Source organism: Antennarius striatus, chromosome 7 (assembly GCF_040054535.1).
Source record: "Antennarius striatus isolate MH-2024 chromosome 7, ASM4005453v1, whole genome shotgun sequence".
Classification (NCBI taxonomy): domain Eukaryota; kingdom Metazoa; phylum Chordata; class Actinopteri; order Lophiiformes; family Antennariidae; genus Antennarius; species Antennarius striatus.
The window spans coordinates 19,096,111-19,121,529 of record NC_090782.1 but is presented as its reverse complement, the minus strand read 5'-3'; the positions used below and the strand labels follow the sequence as shown (position 1 = coordinate 19,121,529).

Genomic DNA, 25,419 nt, shown 5'->3' with positions numbered 1-25,419 from the left:
CTGTCCCAAACACAGTCATCTATATATCACAGTCAAATAAATCAATATTGTTCAAGTCCATGAATCAGGTAGTAAAAAAATCAAATTGCTCAATTATATGAATGTATTGACATTTAAATGACCTTAAATGGAGATTTTAGATTGAAATTTAATAAATAAGGAGTTACGAACAATTCCGCTTACAAACAATCTCTCAGAACCAATTATGATTCATGTAATATGGATAAAGGTGCAGATTCAGATAAAGGTGCAGATATGGGATATTGTTTTTCATTTTCTGAAGATTTTAGATTTTAGATTGTGAAAAAAGAGTAATTTTTTTTAGGCTTGATTGAATTAAAATCACTATTGTCCGTTTTGTGCTTTTATTTTTGAGTCAGACACAGACCGGACACTACCTTTACACTTTCACCCCTCGCAATGAAAGCTTTATCTGATCAATCTCTGTGACAGGGAGCAAAATTATTGTGCGTTGATAAAAGAACAAATGGAGTCGGTATACAGTATCCTCGGCTTGGAGTGGATAGACAGGTGGACTATTTCTTTATTTGTCTGTGTTTTTCTGTTGTTAACTCGTATTTTGAAAAGCACAACCCCAAAGAACTTTCCCCCTGGACCGAGGTCTCTTCCTTTCATTGGCGACCTACATCGCATCGACCCCAGCAGACTGCACCTGCAGTTCACAGAGGTATGTCTAGGATGACACCCATCAGTGAAGGAATTATCTAAAGCAGTGGTCCTCACGCTTTTTCAGCATGCCAGCTTCTTATACAATGACCACGTCAAAATGATCTACCTACTAAAAAAATGCATAACATATTTACAAATACATAAAGAATTCTTTATATGTAAAATGTGTGTTGATGTAATAATAACCATTACTTTAACTGTCCCTCTTGGGGAAATTCTTTTTACACATCACACTTCACATGTACATATACTGTATGTGTTAATTACACACACAGTGGTTACAGGCCCCAGAACACAGCACACACTAGGGGCCCGTAGGCATGCAGTTAGTATAGAGAGGACATACAGAAGTACGAGGAGACAGAGTGACGGGTTGCGTACGAGGGTCGCGCCCCAATGAGCTTCTTGTAGGGGGGACGGCGTCTTGCTCAAGGGCGCCTCGGCTGTGGCACACTTCGATGGTTCTTCTGGCGGGAGCGGGATTCGAACCCCTGATGGCTGGGCGATCCTGTCTTCAAGACGTTTTACTCTTCCGCTGAGCCACTGCCGTACCTTGCATATCCGCATGAGCCCATACTGCACAACACAAAACCAATTAACAATGTACATTTTTTGTGATTTCCTGAGCTTACTCTGATGACTTGGTCTGAATGGAATCAGCCAGGGTTGTAGTTCTATGAGCAGTCCGAAAATTCCACTTAACATTTCCCTTCTTTGGCATTGAAATGGTAGACAGGCAAATGAGGCAAATGCACTTTGGAAATGTCATAGTGAATAAAATTCCTCCCAATCCAAGCAGTAAAAGTGGTAAGTTTTTGTCTTCTTACTAGGTCCAGCTCTTGAATTCAAGAGAAAAAAAAAAGGATGGCTAAAACTCAGAAGCTAGTTTGTTTTGTTGGCAAAGCACAGTTGTTTGCTCATGCACAGTGACCTAGGTTCAAGAAAATTGAGATGTTATCTGACTGTTAACTGATAGTCTATTTTTTATTGTCATGCAATCTACCTACACTAGCTTTTCGATCGACTAGTAGATTGAGGTTGATGTATTGAGCACCCTTGATCTGAAGCTTCCCTTATCTTTATTATTATTTTACCTTATTTTACCTTTGAAACATAAATGTCATTTACACTTCACCTTGATACTAACAATATTGCGAGGTTCCCCTGTTCTCTCTGTTCATATCATGACTCTTTGAACAATTGGCCACTAGGCCATGCTCTTATTTTATCTGCAGTAGATAAGACGGTGTTTGTCGTTGTCAAATACCAGTGTGGTCCATGTTAACCTCAGCAAGAAGATTTGAACTCAGTGTTAAACTAAAATCTCAGCCTCCTTTGTTTCAGTTTGCAGAGAAATATGGGAACGTTTTCAGTCTTCGTCTCTTCGGTGGAAGAGTTGTGGTCATTAATGGCTACAAGCTTTTGAGAGAGGCTCTGGTTCAAAGAGGAGATGATTTTATAGATCGCCCTGCCATACCAATCTTTGAGGCAGTTGTTGGGAATAAAGGTAATAAAGTTGGTTTTTTTCTTTACATTTAGATTTTAATGGTCAGTGTTATGTTTTCACGTTACACTTATTTCTTTTCATTTCTGCTCCATTGCTGCTGTTTTTTGTTTTTTTTAAGGTTTGGTGGGATCAAATGGCAAGCCATGGAAAATGCAGAGGAGATTTGCTCTTCATACACTCAGAAACTTTGGTCTTGGAAAGAAGAGTCTGGAGGCGTCCATCCAGCAGGAGTGCCAGTATCTCATAGAAGCATTTGCCCTTCAGAAAGGCAAACTGTATTTTTATTACAGAAAACTATTACTTAGCACTTAACTTTTTGGGTTGTTGACTTTATAAGGCAGGTGTATCTTATCCATTTATTTTTATTTTGTAGGCAAGCCTTTTAATGCCCAGACACAACTGAACCATGCTGTCTCCAACGTCATCTGCTGCCTGGTGTTCGGCCATCGCTTTGAATACACTGACGAGCAGTTCCTGCAGATTCTTCGGTCTGTGAATGAATTCATGCAATTGCAGGGAAATGTTTGGATACAGGTAAGCCTCATTTAAACAAGAAGCTGAACTCTGTCATCTTTTTGAAAGTGGTGATTTTCTCATACAGTCATACGCTTGGAATTGAGTAAATTTTTTAGAAAATCCAGTGAGAAATAGTGAAACAGACAAGAGTTTGTTGAACAATGGTGTACCTGCCTGTGTCTGCGTTCATGTTGTGACCTGTTGTTTAACCCTGAGAAAACCTTCATACTCTGTAGGTTTATAACATATTTCCCTGGTTGATGAAGAGGCTGCCTGGACCTCACCAGAGGATGTTTACACTGATCAAAAAGGTATTTGACTATCTTGAAGTCAAGATCAGAGAGCACAAGGAAACCTTAGACTCCTCCTCACCCAGAGACTATATTGACTGTTTCCTCGCGGAAATGGGAGAGGTGATGTGTTTTTAGCCGTTCTTTCACTTTGAATTTTATCAAAAAATAAATAAACAATAATAAATTACCAAGCTGAGCCAGAAACTGCCTTTTGTTTTATTGATAGAAGGATGATAAAGAATCTGGTTTTGATTTGGAGAATTTGCTTGTTTGCACTCTGGACCTGTTTGTTGCTGGAACTGAAACTACTGCCACTACTTTACACTGGGGCCTGCTCTACATGATCTACTATCCTCACATACAAGGTGTATATATGTGCATGAGTGACATCTGTCTCAACCTCTGCTCGCTAGTTCTGTAACCATCTGGGCTTGATTTGTATAAAATCCACATTTGCCTCCAATCTTTGTCCCTGTTCTCATTGTGCTCAGAGAGAGTCCAGGCTGAGATCGATTCTGTTGTTGGTTCAAACAGACAGCCGTCTGTGACTGACAGAGAAAACCTTCCCTATACAAATGCAGTGATCCATGAAATTCAGAGAATGGCCAACATTATTCCTCTCAATGTGGTCCGTTCGGCTGGCAAAGACACCACGGTGGACAAATACACAATCCCAAAGGTACATAACACATGTGAGGGAATGTCGTCCTACAGACATGGGGGTTTTTTTTGCTATCACTGGTAGATATTAGTTAAATATTCATCTTTCGTTTTTCCACTCTGATAAAAACGAAAAAGATCAGTTTATTTATTAATTTCTTGAGTGCTGTTTATTTAGGGCACCATTATCTTGGCTACATTGAACTCAGTCCTACATGATGAACTGATGTGGGAAACTCCACACACCTTCAACCCTCAACATTTCCTTGACCAGGATGGCAAATTTCGGAATAGAGAAGCCTTCCTTCCTTTTTCTGCAGGTTAGGGTTGGATTCTCGCTTAATGTTTCATTTCTTACTGTCTTAGTTCTATCAGACTCAGTATTGTATTTGTTGTAACTGTATGACTATGTGAAGCTCATCTGTATATCCTCAGGTAAACGTGTGTGTCTTGGGGAGCAGCTGGCCAGAATCGAGTTATTCCTCTTCCTCACTTCCCTCCTGCAAAGGTTTTCTTTCTCAGCATCTGATGGAGAGCAGCCCAGTCTGGAGTTTAAATTAGCAGCTACTCGCTGTCCCAAACCTTACCGACTCTATGCTGTTCCACGATAAACCATTGACTGTCCCAAACAGAGCTGTCACTATTCACTAAATCACAACAAAATAAAACATTATTCAAGTCCTTGAATCTGGTAATAAATAAAAATTATGCTCAATTTTAGTTTTCAATGGTGATGGCTATTGGGTCATAAGCAGTCATAGAATGTAAACTAACATTAACATAACATAACATAAACTAACATTAATTCCAAAAATGACCTTTCTTTGAGAAAAACAAAAGAACATTGGTGCGTTTCCACTTCATGTCTGATATTTTAACAATAATGTATTCGCACAGGTTGTTGGAACTTAGATAACTTTTTCTTCTAACAGAAGATGTCATTTGTATAACATTTTTCCAAGGACAAAGTGTAAGATCACCTATGTAAATGCATTGTCTCCACATAGAGGCATGAAAAAGTATTAACTATTCATCCACATTATAATACTCCTCCCCCACTAAATTCCAAAATCGTCCCAAAGAAAATAAACTGGAAAATTTTAATTAATCCTGTGTCATTTCTTTCTTCTTACTCCTAAACTCATTTTACTTCTTCTAAAAAAACAAATATAATTTGGCATATAGTCTTACAAACTAGAATATGCACATTCCCTTCTACAAAGATTAATGAAACATTCAGTCTGTCTGGAGGTTTCAGGGCATGCTGTGACCTGTATTGTATCACCAGTGCTGTTGCTGGCACAGATGGTGTAGGTATTTTGGGTGGATCTGCATTATCTGCTTTACTGATCTAGTAGCTCCTTCTGTTGTGATCCAGACCTTCTGACCCTGATATGAACTCTGTGAGTGGTCTGGAGGGGTGTGGAGGTGTGCAGATTTCTCCCCATTAGTAGCTGTGCTGCTGAGAACCCATGCTCCAGTGGGGTGGCTCTGTATGCCAACAGTGATCTCCCGAGATCTTTGTTTCTTTTCCACAGATTCTTCACGGTTTGCATCACTTGCTCTCCTTCTCCATTTGCTTGAGGATAGCATGGGGTGCTTGTGCTGTGTGAACCTATACTTCTTTGCAAACTGTTGGAAAAACTCAAGAAATCTTTGGCCAGTTATCGCACACCCCAGTTTCTGCAGTTCGGTGTCTGGCAAAGACCACAGCTCTGATAGTAAAGTCAGCCGACATAGACTTTAGATAGATAGATACTTTATTAATCACGGAGGAAATTGCACAAACAATTGGCTCTATTAGATTAGCTCAACAATTAGCTCTAATAATAATAAATAATAAAAGACCTTTATTGTCCCACAGTGGGGAAATTTGTGCGATCGTGGCAGCGGGGGGGGGGGGGTCAAACATAAATGTATCATGAAAAATAGTCGATGATTTACCACTCGAAGAGATCCATACCGACCCTTCGCCAAGATCGATCTGGGACACCGGTGAACACTAGTGGTTCTCTGTAATGCATTTGGTGTTTTTTGACATGGCTAACGGATCTCCACCATTTGAGCTATCGGTGCAGAGATACCAGACCACCACACTGACTACTTCACTCTGACCCTGCATTTAGAAATCCCTTGATGTATTGTGGGCAGCTGCCATAGAAAATCTGTTATCAAATGCGGTGGAAGAACAAGTCTTTATCCTTTCATGAGAAGGCCAAGAGCAAGATGAAAGCCTGCTCTGTCTTGTCAGTATGACTTAAACTCAGGGTCAAGTTTGCACAGCCTGTATGACAGTTTATGTCACCGGTTTGCAAACTTCATTGTCTTCCTGAGCCATTTGGATTTCCCCTAGCTTCTTGACTGTGGTAGGGATACAAGACACACCACAGTCCACAAAAACCTCAACATCTTTCTCCAGCTGTAGATCCTCTGTGTTGGGTGGGCCCCCCGTTGGTGCTCTCAGTCCTATATGATGAACTGATGTGGGAAACTCCACATTTCCCTGACCAGGATGACAAAATTCAGAATAGAGAAGCCTTCCTTCTTTTTTCTGCAGGTTAAGGTTGGTTTCTCAGCTAATGTTTCAGTTCTTAGTTTATGTCATAGTTCTTTCAAAATCAGTATTTATTTGTTATAACTGTATGAATACACAAAACTCAACTGTTGGACTGTGTATCCTCAGGTAAACGTGTGTGTCTTGAGGAGCAGCCGGCCAGGATGGAGTTATTCCTCTTTCATACATCCATCCTGCAAAGGTTTTCTTTCTCCGCTCCTCCCAGTCTGGAGTTTAAATTAACTACCTTTCTCTATCCCAAACCTTACCGACTCTTTGATGTTCCATGATAAACCACTGACAGTCCTAAAAACATAGTTATCTCTATTCACTATATCACAGAAGAATAAACCAATATTTTTCTAGTCCTTGAATCTACTAATAAAGCAATCAGCTCAATTGTATTTTTCAGTAGTAAAGGAAGGATATGGGGTCGTGAGGAGACATAAATCCTATAGTTGGAGTTAGTCTTATTTACTTATTCATTTATTTTTTGTTTGTTTGTTTGTTTACTTATTTATTTGAATGTGTTAGACTTCACACCTTTATCATATTTGCAACATCAACAACAACATCCGGGGACAAAAAGTGCTGACAGGTAGAAGTCATTTGGCTTGTGAAATTCCCGTCAAGAGAATCAACATAGATCTGTCATTGCAATATGTTGTCAACCAATTCATGCATTAAATTAAACATTTAATTGTGGCACATTGTTCTTCGTTTCTCAGTTACTATCACTGGTCCTTCATTTCCCCTATCAATGTAGTCACAATATCTTACATTCCCTGAAATGTTATTCCAAATATCGTCCGTTGTCTCATATGTGATCTTGAGGACTAATGCTCAATAAATTATATAAAGCGCCTTCTGATTTAGTAGTTTCTGATATTTCCACAATATGGACACACCTCTGGCGAGTTTATTTTGTAGTTGTGTTACACGAGGTTTCTAGGTTAGAATCTAATGGATGATCAATCCTAGTACTTTATATTCAGTAACCTGTTCTGTTTACCTTGAAGTAGCTCCTCTATTGTGAGATGAACAATGGTGAGTGAACAAGTCAATTTGTTTCTGTGTTAATGAACAGATAAGCTCAAATGCTTTTATTGGATTTAAATTTTAAGAATTCACAATGACTTGAAATAATGAATTGCGATGAAACTAACTGGGATGATGTCACTTGGATCAAGACAGGCTCCTTCAAACTTTGTTCCGTATCTGGATAAAAGTTCACAGATATTGTTTTACACTCCCTTAAGTATTCCGAGATTCCGAGATTATTTTTTTTTACGTCAAAGGTTATATTTCCAAAATCGTGAAAGACAAAAAAAAACAAATTTATTTAGTGCGTAAAATTACGTTCAAGAAGGTTTTGATTGAACGAAAGGTGCTTTTTTTAATGTGCTTTTATTTTGGAGGAGACAGACCGGAAGCTACTTTTATACTTCGATACCCGTCACAAGTGTTGTTATCTGTGATACGGTACAAACAGTGAGGTCGATTATGCATTGATAGACGGGCAGATGGAGATGATAGAGAGTGTGCTCGGCTTGGAGTGGATAGACAGATGGACACTTTCTTTATTTGTCGTTGTTTTTCTATTGTTGGCTCATATTTTGAAAAATAAAACACCGAAGAACTTTCCCCCTGGGCCGAGGTCTCTTCCTGTTATTGGTGACCTACATCACATCGACCCCAGCAGACTCCACCTGCAGTTCGCAGAGGTATGTCCGGGATGAGACCCCAATTGATATGATTAAAATTTACGTATTTGTCACAAGGCTGTTGTTCAGTTGCTGTATTGGGATTTGCATGATCTAAGTTTATAAATAAACAAGGTTTGAAAAGAAAGTTAAGATTGTTTCACTAAGCCTTAAGGAAGCCGCCCTCGACGCTCAACATGCACTAGCTGCTGCCTGATAACCACAAATTCATGCCTTTAGGATATGTAACTAGGAGGACTGTGTCAGAAGAAGGATAGAAGAATTTTCTCAGTTCTTTAGTCAAAACTGGTGTTTTTTGTGAAACAAAATTCTACTGCCAATCACAAAGAAATTGAAACATAGAAACAAACTGTCTTTTCCTGATGAACAGAGAGAGTATACTCTTTCTTCCCATAATTTCAGTGTTTACATAGTCATAGAATACAATATTCTGTGGGTCTTGAAAAATTGGTCAAATATTTCTGAAACCGCTGGCAGTATATGGATTTTTGTTCTAAAAACGACTGGCAACCACTGAGTCAATCATATTTAACTAACAATTGCCTCCAATAGACCCAACTTGTTGGTGGCCCATGTGAAGCTCTCAATAAACCAACTTTATAGCAGTGTTTATCATTAATTCAAATTTGATAGTAACCCACTCCACAAGGCCTAGACTTCAGGACTCGAGGGAGGTGATAAAGAAACCAATTACAGGGTCAAGGTGAGCCTAAGCTGCAAACTACACATGCATCAAATTCAAAGTTTTGGTTAAAAAAAAACTTCCAAGCAATGGAGCCAGGAAAAGGGTAAGCATAATGCTCAGCTTCTCCCAGATAATAGATTTCCCAACAGGTTTTCAAACAGGAAGCTAATGCAGCACCTTAAAACAGAGATCAGCTCCTCCGAAGTGCAAATAATGCAATTCCACTACACGTCAAAACATGTCAACACAGAATCCAAGTTGCAGGTCCAGTCAGGAAAAGTACATAAGAAAACTCTCACATGCTAACCATGAAAAAGTAACAGGTTTTCAGGTCTAGGCAGAGTACATCAGTGATGTAATGCTGGACTCATTATAAGCTGTGTAGTGTTTATTACTGTCGGTTGTCAGTGTTATAAACACACTGGTCATCACACAACTGCTGGGATACGTTTTCTTCTCCTTGCTTTCCTTTCTTTCTCTCTCTTTTACTCTTCCCTTCTTTTTCCTTCACTCATACACACACACACACACACACAAACACACACACACACACACACACACACACACACACACAAACAGACTTGTATGGAGTACATAGTGAGGACCGGTGCCATTTTTCTGCCTTTAAACCTCACAGTCCTTCAGTGAGGTTTAGAGGCAGACATTTTCTCTCATATTTGTTAAATATCTTCAACTAATCCAGAATGCAGTATCTCATGTTGTCGCGGGATGCAAATTAAGAGATTAAGGCCCTGTCCACACGGTGCCGGATCTATTAGAAAACGTAATTTTTTTTGTTGCGGTTACGCCTTTCGTCCACATGACAAGGCAGATATCCGGGACAAAAACGCAACTTTTTGAAAACGTTGGGTAAAGTGACGTTTTTTGAAAACGCCAGGTCTGCGTTGTCGTGTGGACTCTGTATCCGAAACTTTTTCTATCTGTGGGGCGTGTCCCTGTGACGAAAACCGCTGCGACGTCAGTTTGTGTGAGCCGTCATATGCCAATAGAATAGCCGGAGTGAAAACATCTATTTTCTGACGTATAACAGCTACACGTCAAAGACGTGTTGATAAATATGATTGACAGTTAATTATTTGTATGTCTGTTTCTTTGTTTATGAGTCATAATGTTTGTATATCTATTTATTTATTCATTCATTCACGTTTCTTGCCGACACCAGTTCTGGATCAGACCGGGACGCGCTGCCTGCTGGTGGGAGAACTCTGTGATGGAGGTCATCTTCCGGCCTGAATTTCCACACATCTCGGTCCTCTCTCCTGCCGTTTTCGGAGTTGTTCTGCTTATAAACATAGTGATCAACACGCTTGTGCGGTTATGTGTGGATGGAGATTTTTTCAGAAATACTGTCGTGTGGATGGGAATTTTTTTCTATGTGGGGTGAAAAAAGTTGCATTTTTGAAAAGATCGGACTACGTGTGGACATGGCATAGGAGATTTACTCTTTGAGAGCATCTCTGAACTGGCTCACTGTTGCAGTGTTACATGCAGCTGAGGCCCACTTCAGCCTCAGAGAGAAGATGGGAGCTCAGTGTCAAACTTTTCTTCAGTGTCCTCCTTTTCTTCAGTTTGCAGAGAAATATGGAAACGTTTTCAGCCTTCGTCTCTTCGGTGGAAGAGTTGTGGTCATTAATGGCTACAAATTTGTGAGAGAGGCTCTGGTCCAAAGAGGAGATGATTTCACAGATCGCCCTGCCATACCAATCTTTGAGGCAGCCGTTGGGACTGTTGGAAATAACGGTAGTAATTTGTTGTTTTTTTTAGATCTTAGCATTCAGTGTTACATACATTTCTTTCCAATCAAGTCCACTTTTTCTGTAAAGGTTTGGCATTCTCAAATGGCAAGTCATGGAAAACGCAGAGGAGATTTGCTCTTCATACACTCAGAAACTTTGGCGTTGGAAAGAAGAGTCTGGAGCCGTCCATCCAGAAGGAGTGCCAGTATCTCATAGAAGCATTTGCCCTTCAGAAAGGCACAAGAATGTCCCAGAAATAATTGACTCACTCATTTTTGAGCTTTTGAATTCTTTATTAGGAATGAGTATCTTATCCCATTTGCCTTTATTTTGTAGGCAAGCCTTTTAATGCCCAGTCACAAGTGAACCATGCTGTCGCCAACGTCATCTGCTGCCTGGTGTTCGGCCATCGCTTTGAGTACACTGATGAGCAGTTCCTGCAAATTCTTCAGTGCATAATTGAAATCCTGCAATTGCAGGGAAATGTTTGGATACAGGTAAGCCTCATTTAAACAACATGCTGGACTACGTTATCTTTTTGAAATTTGTAATTTTCTCATATGCTTGGAATTGAGTACATTTTTTTGAAAATCCAATCAGCGATAGCATAACAGACGAGAGTCTGTTGAACAATGGTGTACCTGCCTGTGTCTGTGTTCATGTTGTGACCTCATGTCTAACCCTTAGAAAACATTCATACTCTGTAGGTTTATAACATATTTCCCTGGTTGATGAAGAGGCTGCCTGGACCTCACCAGAGTGCATTTACTCTGATGGCAAAGTTATTTGACTATCTTGAAGTCAAGATCAGAGAGCACAAGGAAACCTTCGACTCCTCCTCACCCAGAGACTATATTGACTGCTTCCTCACTCAAATGGGAGAGGTGATGTGTTTTTACCCGTTCTTTTACTTTGAATATTATCAAGGAACAAATAAATATTAATAAATCACCAGTCATTGTTGGAAAATGTGTTTTGTTTTATTCATAGAGGGAGGATAAAGAATCTGGTCTTTGTTTGGAGAATTTGCGTATTTGCACTCTGGACCTGTTTTTTGGTGGAACTGAAACTGTATCCACTACTTTACAGTGGGGTCTGCTCTACATGATCTACTACCCTCACATACAAGGTATATATACTGTATATATGTGTATGAATGACATCTGTCTCAACCCCTGATTGCTAGTTCTGTAAACATCTTGACTTGATTTGAAGGTATCAGGTTTGATTGCACAACAACGTTTGCCTCCAAAAATCTTCAAGACTCACACTGTCCCTGTTCTCATTGTGCTCAGAGAGAGTCCAGGCTGAGATCGATTCTGTTGTTGGTTCAAACAGACAGCCGTCTGTGACTGACAGAGAAAATCTTCCCTATACGAATGCAGTGATCCATGAAATTCAGAGAATGGCCAACATAGTTCCTCTCAATGTGTTCCGTATGACATCCAAAGACACCACAATTGACAAGTACACAATCCCAAAGGTACAGGATATAACACACCTGTGGGAATGTCTTCTTACAGACATGTCTCTCTGTGCTATTATTGGTGCATATTATTTATTGTGATATTTTCTTTCTCAGTCCAATAAATAAAAAACATTTATTTATTGTTTTTAATGCCATTTATTCAGGGCACCATCATCATGGCCACACTGAACTCAGTCCTGCATGATGAATTGATGTGGGAAACTCCACACACCTTCAATCCTCAACATTTCCTTGACCAGGATGGCAAATTTCGGAATAGAGAAGCCTTCCTTCCTTTTTCTGCAGGTTAGTCAGGAGGTACATCCCTCGAAAGCCCACTTATCCTCATGTGAAAAGTGTTTTGTTCCTTTCTGATGTCTTCTTTGTTTTCAAATTTGCCTGTTGATTCAGATGTCCACGCAAATGTAAATATACAACAAAAGAAAACAGACGAAAGTCGACAACACAATTTTTAGGTGATCCTTGAATTCATGGAATGACAAAGTTATTCAAATGATTCTGTGTGAAAAGAGATAGATGAACATCTAAGGAACCGCAGTCCAGTTGGATGAAGCCGACATTAATTATACACTCACCAGAAGAGAGACTTTAGGCAGAAAATCCACCACCAAGAACTTGGGACTTTCACTGCATCCCACAATAAGTCGTCATTTGACATTCTAACTAAAGTATTGACAGTTGAATGATGGGGATGATTCTGAGACATGCAGGGAACAGCAAGACAAGAGATTGGATCTAGATGTGACACCAGAGCAGTTTATTAACAAAAAAAAGGTGCAGACGGCTTACAGATTGTGAGGCAAGTCCAATGTCGCATCTAAAAAAGGCAGTCCAAAACAGACAAACAAATCCAATAATGGGCAGAGTCAAGTGTCATCAAATGTCTGAAATAATTGTTGCATTTTATACAAACCAAAAATGTCAAGAAGGGGCCAATTAATTTCACTTATTATTTTTGTTGTTTGACAAAACATGTATTGATTCATTCTGTTGATTAGTAGCAGGCATTTATGTTTCTTTTGCATTAGTTTAGGAGGTCAGGGCTGATTTCTTACTTGATGTTCTTTCAGACTTAGAAGTGCAGTATTTTATTTGTGGTTGTATTAAATACAGCTCATCTGTTGGAATGTTTATCCTCAGGTAAACGTGTGTGTCTTGGGGAGCAGCTGGCCAGGATGGAGGTATTCCTCTTCCTTACTTCCCTCCTGCAGAGGTTTTCTTTCTCAGAACCTGATGGAGAGCAGCCCAGTCTGGAGTTCAAATTTGCGGCCACTCGCTGTCCCAAACCTTACCGACTCTGTGCTGTTCCACGATAAACCACTTGCTGTCTTCAACATACCCATTATAACACAATAACAAATCAGTATGTTCAAATCCATTTTCCTGGTGGTAAACATCTATTAAATTGTTAGTTGACAATTGGTCACAGAAATTGTGTTCTGCTCTAGTATATAATGGCTAATATAACACATATCAGTGCAGTAGATTTTAATGTAATCTTCAAATATTGCAGATAATCAGAAGTCCCTGGCATCTGTTTTACTCCTTGCCTTTGTAGATTTTTTTTCTAAGTGTTTAAATTAAATTGAATTAAATGAATATCATATACTCCATGTCTGTACTGTACCTTTCATTCAGACAGTCACATTCACACTAATTTTTGCACAAAGTTTGGAAGGTAAGAAAGTTGCTCAAATATAAAGATGGAGTTTTCCATTCCGCCTCATACACTCAAAAGTTGCTTGCAAGATTGTGTTTGAGATAAACAGAGTGAGCTTCCCAAGTTGGCGCTGGAGGTACATCCTGTTCCTTTTTGGTTGTTACTTTTATGCTATCACTGCTACCAAGGCTGTAAAACAAATTTATTTAAAACAAATTTAAATTTGTTAAACAAATTTATTTAGCTATTTGAACTGAACTGAACTTTTTAGATTTCATATGAATCTCCTCAATTCAGAAAACTAGCAAACCTCAAACCTGTGGTCTGTCTTATCTTCAAACCATCCGCCAGCCAGTCTTACTTCTGTGCTGTTGCAAGTTCAAAATGGAAAATAAACAGTAAAAGGAAATCACAAAACTGATGTATCTCGCCAAAGTCTCAGTCTTGGCTTACTTCAAACTGGCAACATTATGGAACTCTGACGGATTATAAATGTGAGACAACTAAAGGATTTGTAATGATCCGTGTCAGGTTAACGGTGAGTTTTGTTATGTTTTTATACTTAAAAAAAGTCAGTCCAGAGGCAACAGTTAATTATTCTTTAATGAGTAGTTCCTAATATTTATGAACCGACTTTTCTCTACCTTTTACTGTAAAAGCATTGTCTTTACTTAAAATCCATATTTAATGGAAACAAAACAGGCATTATCGGCAGCGTGTTTTTAAAAGTAAAGATTGATCTTCTTATGTGTTAAGTTTATTATTGCTAACAACAGCACATTTTTTGGGAGCAGATAATAAAGTCAACTGAACCTCAGTGGTGAATAAAAACAGGCGACTGAAGAAGGTCACAAAAGTACCGAAGCCAACGTGTGAAGTTTCAGTTTTTGAAAAAAAATACCACCAAAATAGGTCAGTGACCTCTTTAAGGTGCTTCAGTTGTGTTATAGTCATCAATCTAGTGAATTTCTCGCAATGAGTCATCTGAGAAAGACATAACCATCAGTAAAATTTGTGGGACTGTATCTTGGTAGGAAAACATTAATGACTCTACAAAGACGGGCTGACAGCATGGCATAAAGGTGAGCTTACAGCAATCTGAACATCTACTGAAATAATTTAGGACTTTGTGGAAAAATACTGTATTGAAAATAACCTGTTCTGGGAAAGAGCACTATTAAAGATATCTTTCCAAACCAGCTGTTGAGATTTGATAGAACAAATGGTAATCTCACTCATTTTCATACTAAGGAATTCTTACTGTCTGCTGATTTATATTAAGAATAATTTCTATTTACAGCTGCTGACACTAAACTGAGATGAGTCCTTACTCAAACGTCTGGAGATTTGTTATTATATTTATTAGTTTCATCGTAAACTGTGAGTATCTATCTATCTATGTTGTATATATATATATATATAATTTATTTATTTTTTATACTGTTTTATATTTTAATTCAATTTTATACTGTTTAGATTTTATTTTATACTGTTTATATTTTAATACTGTAATATTTTTAAATTTTATACTGTTTATATTTTAGTTATAGTTTAGTATATAAGTCCTGTTAGTGCTGCATGTGTCTGTCTGTTAGTGTAGTGTATGTCTTGTGGTATGTCCTGTGATGTCAATGTTTCCTTTTCTCCTGGTGTTTATCCAGTATTATTTGTTATTTAATGCCTGAGCAGTGGCTTTATGCAATTTCCTCCGGGATTAATAAAGTATCTATCTATCTATCTATCTATCTATCTATCTATCTATCTATCTATCTATCTATCTATCTATCTATCTATCTATCTATCTATCTATCTATCTATCTATCTATCTATCTATCTATCTATCTATCTATCTATCTATCTATCTATCTATCTATCTATCTATCTATCTATCTATCTATCTATCTATCTATCTATCTATCTATCCATCTATCTATAAATAAGTAAAGGAAAAGAGAAAAGAATGATTTATCTGAACACATCAGTAAAGAGGGATCAAGACATAAATGTGTATCATTGCACTTATAAAAACAAAAATTCCTCGGCCTTGGATGGGACTGAATTTTTGACTATTTTTTCTGGACAGGTTGTTGTGCAATTTTTTGTGGTTCTGTCACCACACAACCATCTTCACCATTCATCTTGGGATCAAACCTGACAGTCTACTGCAACATCACAAAATGCCAACCACAGGAATGGTAGATATATGCTGCAATATAATATATATGTTCTTACAGCACCTAGATTTAGTCATTTACAGTAAATAGGCTCTGCTACTCAAGTATGAACCGGTATTGTGATCCATGTCCTCTCACTAGGACATGGACCGCATGTTGTCATAGCTACCAGAACATAATCAGGATGCCTTCATTCTGTACTTTTCGTTTTTACATCTTTACATTTCAGATTGGTGTTTGATGCTACATATTACCCAATCCTCATATATTTCTCCTTTAAGAGATGTTGAAAGTGTTACTCAATGTGGTTCAGGTGCAATCGTGATTGTCTTCCAGGTCCAAAATATCTCTGGAGTGGAAAGATAAAATGTGGCTTACAGTGGCTCAAAAGAAAATCAGCTCCCCTACAGAGATTTTCAGTTTGCTGAACGTCCAGACGGCAGAATTTACAATACGCTGTGTGCGGCAGAGAGGGCAAGAGAAAGATGTTATCGATGGACTTGATCTACATGCTGGCCGTATGTGCATTTGGCTCTGATACCTACAGTAAAATTATGAATAAGTAGAAAAGAAAACCTTGTGGAAATACAAAATATCATCAAAGAGTTGGTTAAATAAAAACATGGAAACCCATTGCATCAATACTGATGGTTTGATCAGTAGTAAAATACTGTGGGTAAAGTGTGTCAGTGGTGTATTAATGTTACCTTGAGTAGATCTGTGCTAGATTATCAAGTGGTTTGAGCCATTTTAAGCAATGCCATGTTTGCTATGAACATTCTGCGCAGTGGCCAGAGTGAATGTCATTTTTGAAGCGTCTTCAGTCTGAGCTCCACAAGAGAAACAGAGAGCTCAACTCAGATTTATGTAGTATCCATTATCAACTGTAGCTGAAACACACAGAACTAAGAACACTGAGAAAGTAAGAGCTACCAAAAGTGATGTTTTCTATTTTGATAAAACTCATTAAGTTGTTTTAACTGTATTTTTTCATCATATGGATGGAAATGAGTTTCCATCCATGTGCCAAAAACACATGGCTAGTTTTCTGGTTCTTGACAGGTAAAAAAAAAAAAAGCTTTGCTCTGACTTGCTTATTTGACTTCTCTTTGGTTTGCCATTCTTTCCTCTCCAAGTTCCTCCAGATAAACCTGAAAATATTATCTGTGAAACACCAAAGAGCTCAGATTTAATAGACTGCACATGGGAGAAAGGACAAGAAACACACATCTCAACTGTCTACAACATTTCTGTCAACAGGTAAACATGGTGCATTATGTGCTATGTTTTCTCACACATTACACATATCACATTTATACATCTCACACAACAGCACTTTTTTTTTCATTACCAGAGAAAATGAGACCGCGGTACATTTAGGTCAGATCCAGGATGATGATAAAATCACCATACAACGAGCCCAGATGGATGAAGATACCAAATACTTGCTGGTTATCACTGCTCGTAACCACTTTGGAGCATCACAGTCGGATCCAGTCGTTCTCTGTGTGAAGGACATAGGCAAGTTCTTTCTGCAATCTTAATGTCTTTGCACGCACAGGCTTTTTTATAAAGATCTGAATTACCAAGTATTTTCTCAAGAAATTAGTAATCTGTTCCATCAAAGGAAGTTGACCCATCTGACTTTGCTTTCAAAGAAAAAGCTATTTCTGTTTCTGTAATGGAATCACCACCATTATCACTATATCACTATTTCAGCAAATGTTTTTAAGGTGTTGTTACAACAGCCTTGACTTTGTGAGCCTTTACAGATGCTGTAGTTGTGCTTTTTTATGTTGTGCACTGTGTCTACAACTTTCATTTTCTTTTGAATTGTAGTGATACCAGACACCCCTTGTATTACGCTCGTTACGTTTGGGAAGAACTCTGCGGCGGCCTTTCTGCAGTGGAAAACCAATGACTCTGCAGAGCCTCTAAGATCCTATGTCAGGCTCCGCACAGAAAATGGCTCCTGGGTAAAGTGATGCCACATCACCGGTGATGTATTGTGATTGTTAGCATTCGTGTGTTCGTTTGTAAGTTCGTTTGTTAGTTCGTTCGCCCGTTGGTTGGTCCACCAAATATCTTCGCAATCGTTACATATAGAAAGATGAAACAAAAAGCACATTACTCAGGCAGCAAAGGGGATGAAATGAGATGATGAACTTGACCTTGAGAAAACTAGGTCAAGGTCAAATTTCAACTTTTGTACACTCAGGAACCGGATAAGATAGAAAGACAAGGGAGAAGGCCATAGTGAGTAAGACCATAGATCAAAGCTAGTGCTTTGATCAATGACAGTAGGTCAGAGCTTTAGCTTTGATCTTTGACCTATGCAAGTAGGTCAAGGTAAAATTTTAAATTCAGGGGTGTCGCGGGATGTTGGAGTCTGTTACTGCCTTGGTTATAGTTATGTCTTAATCCGGCAGTGTATGTGTGTGTGTGTGAGTCTTTATGCTACATAGCTTGTCTGTTTTCAGGAAGTGGGAGAAACAACAGAGCTCAGTGATGGTCTCACAAAAGTTGACCACCTGAAATTTCTGACCAATTATGAGTTCCAGCTGACAACATGTAACTCAGTATCCGAGCTGACAGATAACAGCACATCCAAATTCACACCATGGTCAGCGACCAGAAAAAGGTCATACTGCAGCAAGTGGAGCCAATCTGTGTTGGCGAGAAGTCCGAGAAAAGGTAGGTTCACAATTCTTATAAGAAATCTAATAATAACAGTGTTAGAGTTTGTTGTCAATTATTAAAAATCTACAACTTTTAATTCAACTTATGTTTAGGTCCATCAGAGCAGTTGGACGTTTGGAGAACTTTTAGCAGGCAGAGGCCAGATGAGCTGCTGGTCGTGACTGTTTTGTGGAAGGTAATATATTGATTCAACAGGTGTTGATATTGATTGTGTCCATTTTGTAATACAAAGGCAACCCTAACCCCCTCCACCCCCCTCTTCCCCAGCCTCCTTCTCCAGATGATTATAGTGGTGAAGTAGAACAGTACAACATCTTACTGGGTGAAGACCAAAAACAGAACATGAGCTGTAGCGCAGCTTCGAGCCAGTGCTCAGTTCAGCTGCAGCTGCCAGCAGGGGTCCAAACCCTAAGAGTCAGCGCTGTCACCCCTCATGGCACATCTCCACCCACGGATGTGACCCTCCAACACTCAGGTTAGCATAAATTAGGTTGTGTTTAAAAAAAATAAAAGCCAAAAAAATGGAGCGTAATTCTTTGTTGTTTTGGAACTGTTTAGGTGAAGCTGGGCCTGTTTTTAGAGTGTTGGCGTCTGAAACTGATGGCTTTTCTGTGTTGGTGTCCTGGTCATGGTTGAGGGACAAACAGTGGCGGAAACTTGGAGGTGAACTGTTGCAATATGTGATAGAATGGACAAGTGTACCTGCAACAGTGCTGCACTGGCAAAAACTGGCTAAGGATGAAAACAGAACATCTGTCTCTGGTACAGTACATGTATTGTTCATACAACATGTCTGCAAAGGAGGTACAGATAAAAACACAACTCCACATTGCATCAGGTTTTTTGCTGTTACGGAGCTATATCAGCTATTTCCCCTAAACCTGAATGATCACAACATGCTTTCTTGTACTAGAATGAATTTGGGTCAGTCTTGGCTTATGATGCTTTCTTCTTTCAAGTTTCATCAAAACCGGGTCAGCAGTTTTGCTGTAACCCTGCTGACAGCCCGCAGACGGGAGGAAACGAGACCTCTTTAGAATAAAACTTTGAAAACACTGATTTTGACTGACGGTGATAGTGCGTCCTCTTCTGGGAGTTTAGTGAATTACACTAGTTTCCATTTTTAGAATTTAAATACAAAGCACAGTGGAAAAAATCCTTAGACTAGACCCTACAGCCCCATGAACACATCTGAATGCTTGTTAAACATAGTGAGTAATGGTGTGTAATGTTTCTGTGGTGTTTCAGGTCTGACTCCAGGTGTGAGGTACAACATCTCTCTGTATGCTGTAACCACCAGAGGCGTTAGTGCTCCATCAACCCATTTGATTTACTCCAAAGAAAAGAGTGAGATTGTAGCAGCTTTGTCCTCACTACAGTAAATATAATCCTGGCCCCTCATATATAACACTCGTGTGTGTGTGTGTGTGTGTGTGTGCGTGCGTGCGTGCGTGCGTTCGTGCGTGCGTGTGTGTGTGTGCCTGCGTGCGTGTGTTTCAGAGCCACTGTCTGGTCCCAGCATGTCTGTACTGGCCCATGAAGCCAGGCGGATCTGGGTCCAGTGGGAAGAGTTGCCTGTGTTTCAGCAGCAAGGTTTCATCATCAACTATACCATCTATCTCCAGACACTGGACTCCAGCAACATGGAAATCAATGGTGAGCACTGCCGCCATTGTTTGTTTGAGTCATACATGCAGGGGTGGACGTGGGATTCTACCCAGCTCAGCGGCCATATTTTAATCAGAGAGGCAAAGTACTAATTCAATAAGACACACATTTCCTTCCTTGTTTGCCACTGACTCAAACCTTAGGAATAGACACACATAATAAATTTGTTCAAACAAATTACTGATGTAAATAACTCACTTATCTAGATAAATGATTTATTTCGCTAGCCATTTTGTGAAAATTTGTAGGACTGATTTAAGATTTTCATTTTGCAGGAATTAGATGCTTTTCTTTGTCTTTGGGAGGAAACAGATTAATTTGAGATTTGGGACTGAACAATACAAATAATCTCACAATGTTACTGTGGACTTTGAGGCACTTTGAAGCAATATGATAATTAGATAATTGATAGTTTCAGCATAAAATTTGATTTAGTAAATTGTTTGATCCTTTTTTCCATATTCTTAGAACATAAACTAATTCTCTATTTGACACTGTGAAGGGCAGGAGAGAATGTTTTTGTTGTTTTGGTGAGCTCACTCTTTCAAAATAGAATTACACCTTGCTTTGAGTTACAGGTTTTAAAGGAAGCAGGTTGCTGCTGTGAGCTGTTTCCTGTTCTTGAGGGACTCTTTTAACCAAACTGTGTTGTTTGTGATTATGTACTGCAGCATTATGCATAAGCACACATGTGGGAAATCACTATATGCAGTAGTATACATATTCAGGGTGTTAGAAAAAGGCATATACAGTGAGATAGTGGAAAGTGTGCAACCAGCATTGATAATCCCCTCCCACAAACGTTTAGTGAATATGCAGGGATTTCACCTTGACCTTCCAGGAATGTGGTATGAATCAAATTTTTTGTAATAAATTACTTATTCTAAAAGTCAAAACAATAAAAACAGAGCCAGAGGAGAATAGAAGATGTTATGTGGAAGAAAATACATCATCACAATTTAACTTATGCCACTTTTGTTTGACTTACTGGTAATTGCAGATGTTTTGTAGAGAAAAAAGTTGGTGTTTAAAATACTGATGGTTATCATTTTGTCTTCAGTTAACCAAAGAATTTTCTGGAACTGGTTTTGACCACGAACAGGAAACCATGTGGCTCCATGCACTCATGCAAGCGTAAGGCGGTTAGTAATCAGCCTGCTTCAAAATACTATTTAGAACCCCAGTTACAATAAACTGGATGCTTTCTCCAGTGCATTAAATATAAAGTTAATATGAATATGTTGTGTATCTCCTCCTTTTATTCGATTACAACATAATGGATGTTCAGAATCAGGTGATCAGCTGAAGGTAGAGATACAGCAGCACCACTCTGAAAAAAACACTAGCTCCAAATCAGAACGAGAGTCAGCTTTGTGCATAAATATTTGACAAAACAATTTCACCACAAAATCCACTCAGATCAGATCACATAAAGCATACAGAATTGATAATATGCCCCTTAGACATACTGTATCTGTAGATATGTTCCGATTTCTTTTTTTCAAACCACATTCCTGATTGGGGCTCCATGCTTGACCTCATTTTTGGGGGTGTGTGTGGATATGAAGATTTTCTTTTTCTTTCTTGTTTCAAAGATCAAGAATTCTGATATATAAAAAGCAAAACATGTACAAATTGTGCTGCCTGAACAAAGACACCGTGACTGCTTGTCTCTAGTGACAGTCTCCGGCTCCGGCCCCAGACAGAAGTGGTTGGAGTGTCCAGAGGCATCTCTGGCTCTGCAGATGACGGCGTCCACCTCAGAAGGAGAGGGTCCCCGGGGGAACCGAATCTCCTCGCAACCTGCAACGCCTGCGGGTCAGTCTCGTGCAGCCAGTGCACGCTCCCATCAAAAACTTTTGAAAAATTGTCTTTATTACACCTGTTGTGTGAAAGCATTTGTCCATAAACTTTTTTAACCCTCTGATAACCACTTCATTAAAATGATATATTTCCCTTTCTTGTCTGCTCTAGTCGGCCTGGTAGTTGTGATCGTTTTCATCTTCATCATCTTTATAGCAGTCATAGCTAATCTGATGTGCTGCAGTTGTATCAAGAAAAGGTATTATTTAACATTTGTTCTTTCATATGTGTCTTTAATATTGAAATTATTCAAATAATAAGCATGACTTTTATTCAACATTATTCTCCGATGATGTTGAATAGATAGGTTTTGTTTTATTCATAATCAGGATGGATGCTGCTGTGGTTATTTTTCTAAAATCACTCACCAGAACAGGAACACATGAACAAAAAGCTTCAAGTGTGACATGTGCAGCAGAAATCATAACTCATGTGGTCAAGGCTGCTTCAAGGGATGCGACTTTGTGATTGTACCACACGCTCTAAACTTTGTAAAGTTCACTACTGACTCTGACAATCATTCATTATCAATACCAGAAAAAAATAGACGTTCTTTTTCTGTGTCAGGATCAAGCAGACATGTAGATCCCGGAGACCCGCCTGGCTTGTTGAAAACTTACCAAAACCAGGAAACAGTCTTGCCATCAGATTACTGAAGGTATTGAAGGTGCTCATATTTATAACATGACATAATCAAAAAAAGTGTAGGCACGTCACTGATTGAACTGACTGCTATCAGTCTCTTAATGTGAATTTAAACACGTCTTTCCAACATATCTGCTATGCACTCCTCTTCTGAAATATAACTGGTTTTGCTTCTCCAGGAGAATGGAAATGAACCGATGTTCTCCTCCATCGACAGCGACCCACCGCTGTCCCTCATCACTTTGATCTCCCCAGAGGAGAGGAATGACATGTATCCTAGCATCCAGGCTAAAATGTCCCAGGTTGGATCAGGACAACCCACATCAGAGACAGCTTTGCTAATGTCAGATCCTGGGTTGCTCGGTGACAGCCAGGTGGAACATGTTGGCTACAAACCCCAGATTGTCATGTTGGATTCACGTGAAGAAGAGGAGATGGTGACAGAAGAAGAACAGAGGGAGATGCCACCAAAGAAGGAAGACAGATATCCAGATGTGTTTCGAGGATTACTTGGAGGATTTTTACCTAATGTGGAGGTGGACCTTTCTGATTCACCTTTTGGACTGACACTCGCGTCTGCTGGCAGCCTTGTGTGGCCTAAAACGTATGAAACAACAAATGTCCCTGTTGGAGGCTTTCTTCTGGAGAGTGCATTAACTGAAGACAATGTAGAAGCAAACTGTCCCTCTTTGTATTCACAGCAGGGTGGATTAATGACTCGGGACACAGCAGACACTTGTTCATCTCAGTTTACAGATACAGCAAGGCTGACCGGTGGTTATTTCCCTCAGGTAGCTGCTGTCAGCAGCACTACCACCTGTGGCGCACAGACATAGGAGGGATGATGGGAGTAACACCATGCCATATATTCTATACCATTCATACTATTCTAAGCATTATTCAAATACCACTTAACCTCAGTGAGTTTGTATCATCAGAAGAAATCCTCCTTCTGTAACTATAATTACTTTTGTTCAAAACCAAGTTAATGAATAAAACAGTAATTGTTAATCAGTGAATAATTTGTTGATGCTTCATAGATCAATTTTATAGAACATGTTTTGGCTGGGGCGGCACGGTGGCGCAGTGGTTAGCGCTGCTGCCTCACATCACGGCGGACCCGGGTTCGAGTCCCGCTCTGTGCGGAGTTCGCATGCTCTCCCCGTGTCTGCGTGGGTTCTCTCCGGGTTCTCCGGCTTCCTCCCACCTCCAAAAGCATGCGCTTCAGGTTAATTGGCCGGTCCCAAATTGACCATTGGAGTGAGTGTGTGTGTGAATGCTTGTTTGTTTCTGTGTGGCTCTGCGGTACACTGGCGTCGTACCCAGAGTGTCCCCCGCCTCACGCCCTGAGACTGCCAGGATAGGCACTGGCTACCCCGCGACCTGCGTTAGCGGATTAAGCAGGTTGGAAAATGAATGAATGAATGTTATGGCTGGTACAGTACAAGTAGAACAGGCCCCATAATACGCTGGCAAAGTGTCTGGGTTGTACCCTGCAGCCAGCTGGGATAGGATCCAGCTATACCCGTGATTCTCAAGGTGGATAAGGAGCTGGAGACAAAACAATTAGTCGACTTGTGTGCAAGATGATGGATGGATAATTGGATGGATGGATGGATGGATGGATGGAGGGATAGGTAGGTAGATAGATAGATAGATAGATAGATAGATAGATAGATAGATAGATAGATAGATAGATAGATAGATAGATAGATAGATAGATTACCAAAACTATCTTGCCCAACAAAGACTTAATTAGATTTTATTACTGTACATTTATTGTCTTGTTGTGTGTTTACTAAAGTTAATGTCACCAATGTAAATACACAGGCATTGAGGTAAGTAGCTCATCATAATGTTTATAATGTTAGCATTAATGTGAGTCAGTGATGTGACGAAGAGTGAGAAATTATTCCAAAATGCACACAGAAAAAAAAGTCAGTTGGGGGTTTCCTTGTTGTAGATAATATCTCAGTGAGTGCATCAAAATGCTCCCAAACATTCGTTTTTACTCAGACATGCACCACCTACATTAGATGGCATTTGTCGGATTTCCTGAGTGTTAACTTCCTCATTTCAATCAAAATATCATGAGGTCTTCTCCTTCACAGGCTTCTTTCTCTCTGGTGTATAGTGGACGCGGTTATTCTATTCATTTTAATCCCATTTTGTGTCTGTACCTGTAATGTAGCAAAATTATGTAGGAAAGTCCCCCACAGATGATGTGTCAGACTTTCATGAGAATGTAAAAAGTGAATAAAATCCAGAGTTGTTGCGCGTGTGAAAGATGCTCCAGATGCCAGTCTGCACACATCATGTTAGAACATGGAATAAATTCACATGTTTTGTTTTTTTTAGATAAAGAAGTTCTAGTAATATATTTTTTATTTCTAGTCAGATTCCCTTAATCAGAAAAATATGCAAAACAATGGTATCTTCTGATCTGCTGGAAAGATAATTGATAACCAGCTACCTCCACCAAGACCAATATAAGCCCTAGAATTTGAATGCTCACGGATTATTATGTTCATGACAAGCATGAAATATTTTCAGCATCACTTATTTATCTGATTTTGTTAGCATTTTCATCTACTCTGCATAAACTGAAGAATTTCATGAAATCACTGGAAGGGTCAGGCATGTAGTGCAGAAGATCTCCATGAATGATGGAGAGGATCTGGATGAAGAGGTGGACACAGGTTTTTGACTTTTTTCAGTGCACATAAACTACTTTACTATAAATCTGGGTGGAATAAAGACAGGCATGTGTGGGAAAAATCATCAAAATTCAGAGTTACTGTAGATCCTGAGCAAAACTGACATGAGAGAATATT

At 39.3% G+C, this 25,419-nt stretch overlaps 2 protein-coding genes across 3 annotated transcripts; both read left to right on the top strand.

Moving 5' to 3' along the window:
* The first annotated feature begins 487 nt into the window (after positions 1-487).
* LOC137599453 (uncharacterized) lies at positions 488-13,191 on the top strand. Its single transcript, XM_068320407.1, is given in 18 exon segments — positions 488-688; positions 2,035-2,257; positions 2,316-2,465; positions 2,571-2,731; positions 2,950-3,126; positions 3,233-3,371; positions 3,498-3,685; positions 3,845-3,986; positions 4,102-4,265; positions 7,711-7,944; positions 10,219-10,390; positions 10,474-10,623; positions 10,723-10,883; positions 11,094-11,270; positions 11,377-11,515; positions 11,682-11,869; positions 12,019-12,160; positions 13,016-13,191. Coding segments are annotated over 18 exon segments (3,084 nt in total).
* Positions 13,192-13,976: 785 nt separating this feature from the next.
* On the top strand, positions 13,977-24,178 carry il23r (interleukin 23 receptor). 2 transcript variants are annotated; one of them, XM_068319653.1, is made up of 19 exons: positions 13,977-14,073; positions 14,330-14,447; positions 14,570-14,617; positions 14,836-14,915; positions 15,619-15,730; positions 16,046-16,227; positions 16,846-16,969; positions 17,064-17,230; positions 17,549-17,685; positions 18,190-18,403; positions 18,502-18,584; positions 18,677-18,884; positions 18,968-19,171; positions 19,658-19,756; positions 19,910-20,065; positions 21,755-21,895; positions 22,052-22,139; positions 22,508-22,598; positions 22,765-24,178. In XM_068319653.1, the coding sequence occupies exons 4-19, from the start codon at positions 14,855-14,857 to the stop codon at positions 23,419-23,421; spliced, it is 2,724 nt and encodes a 907-aa protein (XP_068175754.1). In that variant the 5' UTR covers positions 13,977-14,073; positions 14,330-14,447; positions 14,570-14,617; positions 14,836-14,854; the 3' UTR covers positions 23,422-24,178. The 2 variants fall into 2 exon arrangements, with proteins under 2 accessions (XP_068175754.1, XP_068175752.1); XM_068319651.1 differs by having other exon boundaries at positions 14,330-14,617.
* The last annotated feature ends 1,241 nt before the right edge of the window (positions 24,179-25,419 follow it).

Excerpts from the sequence above, each read along its gene's own strand:
- il23r (XM_068319653.1), top strand. The coding sequence starts at position 14,855 with ATGAGTCCTTACTCAAACGTCTGGAGATTTGTTATTATATTTATTAGT. Across the intron at positions 15,731-16,045 it reads AAATGCCAACCACAGGAATG|GTCCAAAATATCTCTGGAGT; the intron begins GTAGATATATGC and ends ATTGTCTTCCAG. Across the intron at positions 22,140-22,507 it reads TGCAGTTGTATCAAGAAAAG|GATCAAGCAGACATGTAGAT; the intron begins GTATTATTTAAC and ends TTTCTGTGTCAG.